The sequence below is a fragment of the Phaethon lepturus genome, unplaced genomic scaffold (assembly GCF_000687285.1).
Source record: "Phaethon lepturus isolate BGI_N335 unplaced genomic scaffold, ASM68728v1 scaffold13566, whole genome shotgun sequence".
Classification (NCBI taxonomy): Eukaryota; Metazoa; Chordata; class Aves; order Phaethontiformes; family Phaethontidae; genus Phaethon; species Phaethon lepturus.
Window position 1 is genome coordinate 10,877 of NW_010548348.1, and position 10,304 is coordinate 21,180.

At 43.1% G+C, this 10,304-nt stretch overlaps 1 protein-coding gene across 1 annotated transcript in view; it reads left to right on the plus strand.

Annotated features, from left to right (window-relative positions):
• Positions 1 to 7,577, plus strand: part of SENP5 (SUMO1/sentrin specific peptidase 5) — a 14,619-nt gene extending 7,042 nt beyond the window's left edge. The window contains exons 5-9 of the mRNA XM_010289935.1: positions 359 to 436; positions 3,071 to 3,208; positions 4,892 to 4,975; positions 6,326 to 6,376; positions 6,467 to 7,577. Coding sequence (XP_010288237.1) covers positions 359 to 436; positions 3,071 to 3,208; positions 4,892 to 4,975; positions 6,326 to 6,376; positions 6,467 to 6,577 — 462 coding nt within the window. The 3' untranslated portion in view covers positions 6,578 to 7,577. The remainder of the gene's footprint in view (positions 1 to 358; positions 437 to 3,070; positions 3,209 to 4,891; positions 4,976 to 6,325; positions 6,377 to 6,466) is intronic.
• The last annotated feature ends 2,727 nt before the right edge of the window (positions 7,578 to 10,304 follow it).

Below are 10,304 nucleotides of genomic sequence, written 5' to 3' on the forward strand. Positions count from 1 at the left end.
CTTAATCCCTGTGAAGAACAACAAAAACTGTAACTCCTTATCCTGGTGTTTTTCTCCAAAGTCAGTCTCCAACAAAAAATTGAACATGGTATGCCTGGAGATACAAAAGTGTAAATATAAATGCTGCAGTGGCTCACATCATATATTATAGGGAAATAAGGCTTGCTTTATTTGCTTGCTGAAGAACAGCAATAGTTTAGGCTTTGCAAAGCCTGTTTGTCCCTACTGGGGTTCTGTTTCTAAACCTGCATTAAATATTGCCTCATTACAAGTTGTTTTGTGTAAATTATCCTGGGGGAAGGGGAATGACTGTGCATGAAAATTTCTGTGCTCATTCCTCCTCTCTCTCTTTTTTTAGGTTCATTTCTTTAACAGCTTTTTTCATAGACAGCTCGTAACCAAAGGATATAATGGGGTAAAACGATGGACTAAAAAGGTACCCTTTAACTCTGTGTCGTCAGTGCTTTGGTTCTTTTGGGCTGGGTTGAATCACTAACTTGAAACTGGGTTACAATGTCTTACCTGCAGAGGATGGGTTTGCAAAGGAGCCGTACAGAGTGGGGAGATGTTAATAAAAATAGTAAGGTAGCACTGTTCGAGGTAGCATGGTTATGTTGTGAAAATGTGCTTTGAATGGCTTCATCATTGGTGGTAGGTTATCTCTTTGTGTATGTTCATGCAAGCTGTTAATTTAGCTGCAAGAAATGGCTCTTACTGCTCCTGACAGTGCCAGGTACACTAATCTACAGGAGAGCAGACTTAATTCTGCTGCTTCTTTTTATCTCAAACTGGGATTGTTTGATAAAATAAAATTGTTGCTCCTGAGTAACACATACAGATACTAGACAGCAGACATTGGAGACCAATAGTTAATAAGCCAAACTGTTGTTCGCATGACAAGAACAGAATTCGCCTTACTTTCCAGAACCCATGACAGATCATGGGTTGTGGTATTTTCTGAGGTAGCTAATACAAAGAGCAGTGCTCTCTCTGTGAACATTTGTCCTTTCTAATATGGGAGATGAGACAAGACTAATCAAGGACCATGTTTGAATGTATGATCTTTCTGCAGGAGCACTTAAATAGGACACATCTGTGAAATGCTAAAGATGAACTCATTATCCAAATATAAAATCTATTCATATAATTTATTAAAAGCTCTTGAATATTGGTGCTTAATATTCCCAGATTTATTTTTAACGTTCTTTTTACCCAGCAACCCAAGTTTTGCAAAAACCCCAAAAGCGCAGGTAGATTCTGAAAGCAGAACCTGTTGCTGCTGGCAAGGGACCAGATGAGATCAGGACAGTTGTTTAGACATTTATACTTCCATTCCTGAAGAATCTCTAAAGCAAGGATGAGAACTAATCAGTTTCCGTTGGAAAGATTCAGTAGACTGCTTTGTCCTGCAATATGCAATTAAGGGGAACTTGTTTCTGCTTTTTAAACACACCAGGGTATTGTACCAGCTTTTATAAATGTGCCTTCCTGGAATAAAGGAGGCCAGAGCCTAGAAGGACACGCTCCCCTGCGTCCAGCTGCAGTGGTTTCAGAGCTCCCGTTTGTGTCTGTCCCTTCTGGCCACTGATCAGATTGGCAGTCCTGCTCTCATCCACTGCCGTGTCAGCTAGCTGGCTCTGCACTGCCTCGGTGAAGCCAATCTAGGTTGTCACTGTTCTTTGTGTACATCAGGTCTTCACTAAAGACCCTGCCAGCTTTTGGCTGCCTCTCTCCACTCTTCCGCTGCAGGTATGCATGCCTGCAGCAATCCCACAACTGGGGCCACATGGGGACCCTGGAGTTTAGCATGGCTCTGCTGTTGCTGGACATCACAGGAGGTGTAGTTCATTTATGTCATTCCAGTTTTCCTTTGTGGGTTCAGCTTGCTGCTGGCTGACATCTCCTTGCCTTGAATGACGGATTGTAGTGTAGCGAGTGTGCTGCAGTCTGGTCAGGAAGCAGTTCCTGCAGGTGGGAGCAGGGATCATCAACACTTGTGACAATCAAAGTGCTGTTGTGAGCGAAGCTCGGCGGATAGCTGCTGTGAATGCTCAGACCTTATTGTGCCTTCAGCTTTCCACTGTTACTCAAAAAATACACTTTTCTTTCCTACAAACGACCTGCCTTTACCAGTAGTGCAGCAATTACATACTGTTCAAATTGCACAGTGCTCAAAAAATAAAAAAGCAGCATAGAAATCTTCCCACAGGATGAGTTCATTTAGTTCAGTATTCTATTTTTGCTTATTTGCTGGACTGTACCGCCAAAAACCCAGCAATTAGACAACCATTTCAAGAGTAGCTGGGAGAAGGAGAATCGTGGAAGGCCCTGACTTGACTGTCTTCCAAAAGCATAAGGGCTCATCTGCCACACAGACACCGGGGGTGTTGTATCTGATCTGCTTGTTCTGTACTTTAAGACCTTCTCCCTTGTTTGCTTGCCTGTGACCACAGTACATCTGTTACAAAGTTAAGTTCAAGAAAGGATGAATCTGCTCTGCCTTCATCCCCTCCCTTCCTCTGCTCCCCAAAGCATCGTGCACCTTCTCTGCCTTCCTCTGACAAGTCGCAGAGCCTGTGCTACGGCTGAGGGAGTCAAACTGCACCAGCTTGGTGGTTTTGTGGGGTGTTTGTAATCACAGCTGCTTCATCAGTCACCTCTCCATGATGTAGCTCTGATAGAAATCAGTGGTGGTCATACTGCAGGAGTGTCATTACTGAAGATACGTAACTAACCCAAATTGAGGCTCAACTGTATTACCATCATTACTTAAGAAATCCCACATTGATGCAGATGTTAAAGTGTAACATGAGCAGGTTTTTGCCACAGATACAGTGTTGACTAACTCTGGTACTGTACAATGCTCCTTAGCCACTTTCTGGGCTGTAACTGTATTTTTGTGTCCACTAGTAAGTTCTGTATGAGGTAGACATGAGGAATGTGGTGGAAGAGGGGAGGGTGTTTTTCATTTCACTTAGGGGTGGAGAGGAGGCTTAGATATGATTAATCTCTTGCTTTGCAGTGTTGTGCCTGTGGAATTCTCTCTAACGTATGTTGTTCTTCTTGCCAGGTGGACTTGTTCAAAAAGACTCTCTTGTTAATTCCTATTCACCTGGAAGTCCACTGGTCCCTCATTACTGTGAACATCCCCAATCGAATTATTTCATTTTATGATTCCCAAGGCATTCATTTTAAGTTTTGTGTAGAGGTAAGAGTGACGGATGTGTCTGCAAAGTTTGAACTGTTTTCTTAAACAAACCACCCCCCTTTTTTCTCTTCAGCCTTAAACTTTAAATGCAGCATGTCTGTTGTTGTCCTGCCGTGTATGAAATGAGAACCAGCTTGTCCTGCTGAGGAGTCTGAAGCACAGACCTCGAGGGTCACACCAGAGCTAGGACTTGAGGTCCGATTGCCTAATGAGCCCGACCATGTAGTTGGCACACCTTTTGTGGCTCTGTCTTGTCACTCCCACAGAAAGCAGGGGCTCAAAGCCAAGTGCCATAGGGAAGCAGACTAGCCAGAAGAGAGTAAAGGCAGTTCTTTAAACTGCTGAGGGACTTGTGTTTAGGAAATGATAAACTGTGGTCCTTTTGGGGGGCATGTTGCCTGGGTGAGAGAACAGGACTGAAGATGCTGTAGTGCTGCCCAGTGGGGTTTACCCGTTACTGTGCTATTAACTCAAAAAACAGCCTTTTTCCTCTCTCTGCATTGATACGGGGTATGTACCTCTGATTATAACCCAGCAACCTTTCGAAGCTGCAACCTGAACACTGGAGTTAAATTATCAGTCTTCCTGGTAAAAAGCGGCCAGAAAATTTTTGCTGGGACTAGCAAATTGTAATGACCCTCTTACAAAAGCTAATTTTGTCAACGTAATTGCTTGCTTGATGCAGCAGCCCTCTACTTTTAACTGTGCGTAGTTGTTGGCTTACGGAAGAGTAGTAATTATTGTACCCAGGAGAGTTCCCAGCGAGGACTTCTGAATGAGGATACTAGTTTCCTGCTGGCATTTGCTGAGGATGAAGCTAATGTTTGTTCTGGGAGCCAGAGACCTCATGCTCTCCAGCTTCTGAACTTACAGCATAAACCAGGGGTCCCTCTTGGCAGCCCTGTGGTCTGTCCTGCAGTCTTGCAGTGTGGCCTCTCCTCATCCCACCTTGGGCAAGGCATTTGCACTTAAATGTCTCACAAACATAAGACACTTTTATTCCTGCCCTTTGGAGGGAAAGGGGGAGCAATACCCAAAACTCCACTGTGATCTACCCACTAAGGTGAATGTTGGTGTGCTGGAGTGTGTTTAAATTGTCCTACAAACCACCAGCCTCTTTACAGAGAAGTAGAAGGATTTGCTTAACCCAAGACCGTAGGCTCATTTATCTTGCTTCCTTCTCTTTGCTTGTGTCAGACTATTTTTTCCTCTATGTCACTAAAACTTTCCCTGGAGCTTTGTTGATTAGCTGCAGAACTCAGTGTTTTGTATTGAGATTCAGGCAGGAAAATGCTATCATATTGAATGTAAGGGTCTTGGTGTCAGCCAAGTAAGCCAGGAGAGAACACATGCCAGACTGCACTGTGTGTCTCTCCATGTCTGAGAGCACTCTTGACTCTGTGCCTGAGTGCCACAGCTAGTCAAGTATTAAGTGTACTGGTGTATGGTGGGGCTGAGAGGTGTTAAAGCTCCCCTTGATAGACCAAATGAGCCTTGATGGTAGAAGGCACAATACCCGCCAGCATTCATCTCTTTACCTCTAGATCTGAGCTCAGCTCCTAATGCTTGCCTGAAATTTGTCCTTATTGTCAAAAGGATACCAGCAAAGATGTCAGTGTCTCTCTCCTGTTCTTTAGCTGGTGAATAATATTGTTGCTTTTTTTTTTCCTTTCCTTTTTAAAGAACATTCGAAAGTATTTGCTGACTGAAGCAAAAGAGAAGAATCGCCCTGAATTTCTTCAGGGTTGGCAGACTGCTGTGACAAAGGTAAATGGCAGCACTTTGAGCCCTGAAGCCTTACTTTCTGTGAGATTTTAGGAGGCTGCTTCTAAACCCATATATTTGTACCAGGAGTAAATTGTTTTATGCTGACCATGTGGAGGGTGCTAGGAATGACACAGGTGGTTGCATGTGGGCATTAGGGCTCTGTTGCTCATTCAGCTTCTACTAGGTCTTTAATACTTTCTGCAAGTGACTTGGCGATCTGAGTCTAATCTCTGGCCAATTAAATATCCGTGCAGCAAAACCTGTAGCTGGTGCACATGTTGGCACAAGGTCAAGGACTGAATGAGCTGGAGACTCGGCTTCCTCACTTCTCATGAAAGTACTGTTGTGAACTGTGCCAAATGGATGAGATTTGGTGTGCGGGGGGAAACAGGCTAATGCTGCGACCGCCTGTATTTTATATTTGCCATGGAGAGGGTGAGCTTTGGTCTCCAGGGCTGTTTGTGGCACATTATGTTTGATCACAAGTCTGGCAACAACAGAAGGGAGTAACTTGTGTGTAAGTGCAAATGAGGGGATATGTGAATTGCGTAGCCATCCCATAATGGCTCCAAAGATGTAAAACAGGTCATCATACACCAGATACACTCTTAACAGCTCTGTCCTTGCACAGGATTATTTTTAGGTGCTGACACAATGATGAAATTATTCCTCTCTGCGCTCATGCGCATGCTGTGCAATCAGGGTTTGTCCTCCTGCATTCTTTGAGGTGGAAGATCTGGGAGTTGAAAAATAATTACTTTTTCTATTCAAGTGCCAGAGACATAGCAGCACTAGTGAGTGGGACTTTCTAGCTTTGCATGTCAAAATTGAGCATGTTTGAAGAAATAATGAAGGTTGAAAGTTACCATTTGAGACTGCTTTGCACTACTCTTCATGTTCTTTGAGACCCTTTTGTGTGACTGGGAGAGGAAAGCCCCTGCCGATAGCATGGATGCTGAGAGTAATCTTCCTCTAGGCCTGTGTGACTTTGCTGGTGTAGTTTGGTCCTGTGTAAAGCAGATAATGCTGTACAAACATTTATTTAAACTATTGAGAAGCTGTTCTGTGTAGGTCACTAAAAGAAAATAAACTTGAAGGAAAGATTTGTATTTTGCTTTCTGTCCTACACAATATATTTTTCTAAATGTTAGGTGTTATTCTAACAAGGTGTTGAGTGTCACCTTGCAAAAGTTGGGATTATAATAAGTAATTACAACTGCAGAACAGCTAGCTCTGAGAACAAGGCACCTGATCGTTTTGCTGAATCTCCTTTTGGACTTTAAGCAGGACTTAAAGACTAAAATGGTAAGTAAAGATCTAACATGTCTCTTCTTGTTTCTTTCCCTTTAGTGCATTCCACAACAGAAAAATGACAGTGACTGTGGGGTTTTTGTGCTCCAGGTAAGAGTACTGCTTTTTAAAAATCAGTGGCCTGTATTGTTCATATAGTAAATGTCCTTTTTTTCAATCAAACCTTTTCCTTTTCCTCAGTACTGCAAGTGCCTCGCCTTAGACCAGCCTTTTCAGTTCTCCCAGGAAGATATGCCCCGAGTGAGAAAAAGGATTTACAAGGAGCTGTGTGAACGCCAGCTAATAGACTAATAAAATGCAGCCAACCTAATTTCTCTGGCATTTCTGACAAGTTGCAGCTGGTGTTTGTGTACTTGAATTTCTGAAAACTTCCGTGAATTTTGAGCGATTCTCAGCTGAGTGGTGTGGCCACTGTTGTTACCTCAATTTTTTGACAAGCTCTTTAACTGGCAGAACATAACAGAGCTGCCATAAAATATTCCTTATGTCAGTCTGGTTCTCTTACGTTCTTTGCTGTATTTAATATTTATTATCTCAGCATGCATATAGGCAAAGCATGCAACTAAAATCATAAAACCGTAGATTTGGTGCACCTTTGAGATGTAGGTAGAAATGACAAATACAGCTGATTTTTGTCTGGAAACATAAAGATGCATGATATGTTTTCTGATGCAATAATGCTTTGAATGTATGAAAAAAAAAATCAATGCCATAAAAAGAACAGCTAGAACCTATTTGATAGTTCCATTGTCCCTGTTGTCGCTGTATAATACTGAACTACCACTTTTTAGGGTGGCTAAACTCATCTACAGATTTAATTTGTGGAGGCCCCTTTTTTCCAATAGTTCAAGTTGCTGATAAAGTTTGTTCTGTTAACATCTATCCAGCTGTCATTATCAGCCTGTCCCTATACATAAAAAGCAGCCTTTGCACAAATAAAGCTTCAGCACTTGTCTGTATAATAAAGAGTACAAAGGTGTTCAGTCAGTCAGATTGATGGTATGTTCCTACATGCTGCGGAAGTCTCCATGATGTGTGTATTAAGAAGAATTATAAAGCTGGCCCTGAAGAGTCACAGCTTAGATACTAAGATAAACTCCTTGGCTGTAACTGTTTAAATCTCAGATGGCTTTGAGTCATTTTTCCGTTCCACAATATGCAGTGAAATGTACCATTTCGGCATCTCTCCCTTCAGGTCTGTCTTGAAATGAATCCCCTTCAAGCTTGTTGTCTTTAACCTCCCATTGGCTTTTGCTTTTGTTCAAATATAAATTAATTCATTTCTGCTGCATCTGCTGTTTGATTGTCTCAAACATCCCTAGTTTTGCTTGTGTTCAGTAGCACCAGTGGGTGTGGTTGGGAATAATAGCACTTGTGGTGGGTGCTGTACAAACACAACAAATTATATCGTTCTGCTCCAGAGGGACGGGAGGCTGAGAGTCCAGCACTAAACTTTGCCGTGTTGTCACACTGGACAGGGATAAGCGAGAGCAGTGGATCTTGAGACTTGTTTTTCTGCTTTCATCTGTAAACTATGGTGTGCTTCTTGCCGAAGAGAGCTAGTTTTGTTTGAAGAGACTGTTGTATGGGACTGCTACACCAGCAAATGTCTTTGCTGTGTGTTTTTGCCAGATAAAGGAGTGAGCCCAGAAGAAAACTATTTTTTTATGCTAAACATCATCTGTTGCACAGCTTCACTTTGTGGCTGTCCATAGCCCTAACGTCTGATGGAGGAAAACCACTTTGAGTTCCCTGCCTTGCAAATTAATTCAGGCTTGAGCTAAGCCAGGTGCAAATCCCTCCTAGATTACAGGAGGGAGCAGGGAGAAGTGCGGGAGTGTCCAGCGCGGGCAGGCTGGGAGGGGGAAGTGTGTGCATGCTGTGTTGTGCTAGAGGAGGTCCTGCAGTATCCTTGTGTGTTCCCACTTCCCCTTGTTGGCAGCTGGCAAGGACTGGCTTAATTAAGCAAGATAAGGAAGGCCTAAAGCACTTGGTTAGATAATTTAAACAAGGAACTTACTGAATCAGAAAGAACCTTAAGACCCAGGCTGGCTAAACATACATTTGCCCATCGCATGGTGCAGGGCACCCCACAGCACATGGTTTCTTCATATTTCCCTGAAGTGTTACTGATCCAAACAGCAGCACCTTCTTGGAGCGAGTGACTGTGAGCCCTGGAGGGTGACTTCCGTGAAAATTGAAACTTGGGATGTAGTTTCCTATGTGCTAGGGTAGTGCTGCCATACTTCTCTCTGCACTGCCATCACATGAATGGTACAAATACTTAATGCTGCCGTGCAGTGGGACCAGCTGAACTGATCCAGCTTAAAACTAACCCAGCCAAAAGGCTCCTCTTAACCCAGAGGACAGAGGAGTTCTCACCTCAATGTAACTTGTCACTGAATGTGTATACCAGCATGAGTGAAGAGGGAGAATTGGGTGGCCAGGAGGAGACATGAAAGCAGTGCCAGCTTTGGATGTGTGCAAGGGAAGCTATATCCTCAAGCACGACTCCCTGCAGAAAAGGAGTGAAATACAGAAAGGGAACCGCATAAGCAAGCTGCCTTTATTTTCAGAACTTAAGCTAATTGGTAAGGAGGCTTGAAAAGTGTGCTGTGACAGTGTACCGGCCTGGGAGACTCAGTGCCTCCAAGACCCTTATTTTTTGTGGAAGTTGCCTCGTTGATGGCTATTTTGCATTGCATGGGAATGTGTTGGAGCGCTGGACCAGAGGCAGTCCTTTCTGAAACTCGGTGCCTACTACTGGTTGGTAGGAATCCATCTTCCTCTATATGAGAGGTTGGGAGGAGTCTTTAATCGTGATCGCTTTATCGGTGGCACCAGTAAAGGGATGGTATTTCTGTGAACTTTGTGTTTAACGGAACATGGATGCTTTGAACCAAGTGCATATGTGTACCAGATCATTTGAGGGGAGGGGGGCTTGCATTTGAATCTGCTGCCTTGTGAATTGGGGAACAGGGTGGGGAAAGATGCATGTTGGAAAGTACTTCTTATGTGCTTTCTTGTCATCTAGAGGTTTGCTGACAAGTGTTCCAGTTGGTTATGGGGCAGTACAGAGGAGTTGCTCTTGACTCTCCAGCTGTGAACACACCAGTGAGAGGCCTCTGGAAAAAAAAGGAGGGGAAATTGAAAACAGAGCTAATGTAAGCAAAGTATGTTGGTGCAGGGTTGAAATTAATCACAGGCAGTCAGAATCTCAGACTCTGTAATGGTCTATCCTGTGAAACTAGACTAATTAACTCCTCCTTGAGAATGTCTTTGATGCCTTAAAGGAGATGGACTCCATAATCTGTAGTCATTTTACCAGTTCTTAAAACATTCAGAACTGTGTAGAGTGTTCTTATTATGAGAGGCACATTTATGTGGATGTAGTTATGGCTGTTAGCAATTCCATTAATGTGATCTTCAGAATTTTGTAAATCACTCTGACCTGGTTTGGCTGATGCTTAAATTTCACGACTTGTTCCAAAGAGATTGTCTCGATGTGCTAATTTATACAAATAGTCCCAGAACTGGTGATAACGTGCGCAGCAAATTTAAGCTACCTGAGTTGTAATAAACCTTAAACACAATTGGAAATAAATTATTAGTTTCCATTTTGTTTGCTTTAATCTATAGTTTAAAATGACTGTGCAGCTGATATAAGTCAAAAAATGCAAAATGTGGCCTTGGTTCTGCGAGGTAAGTAGAGAAGTGCCTGTTGCTGAGTTGTTAGATACTTGCAGAGTGGAGGCTGGACCTTTGTGCTATCTGATGTGCTGTTGCTCCGTTCCTACCTGGCCCTCTTGAGTGTGAAAGTGATCTTTTCAATGTTTCACTTACACTGATTACCGAGCCAGACGGGCTTGCAAAGAGTTGCTGGCTTGTGTTGAATCTCTGGCATAATGCTTAACCTGTCTTCACTTTCTCGGAGTTTTGATTGGCGTTATCTACTGTAGCATTTATTTGAGTCGATGTGAAAATTTAAACCTTGGGAAGTGGCATAGATTTAACTCCA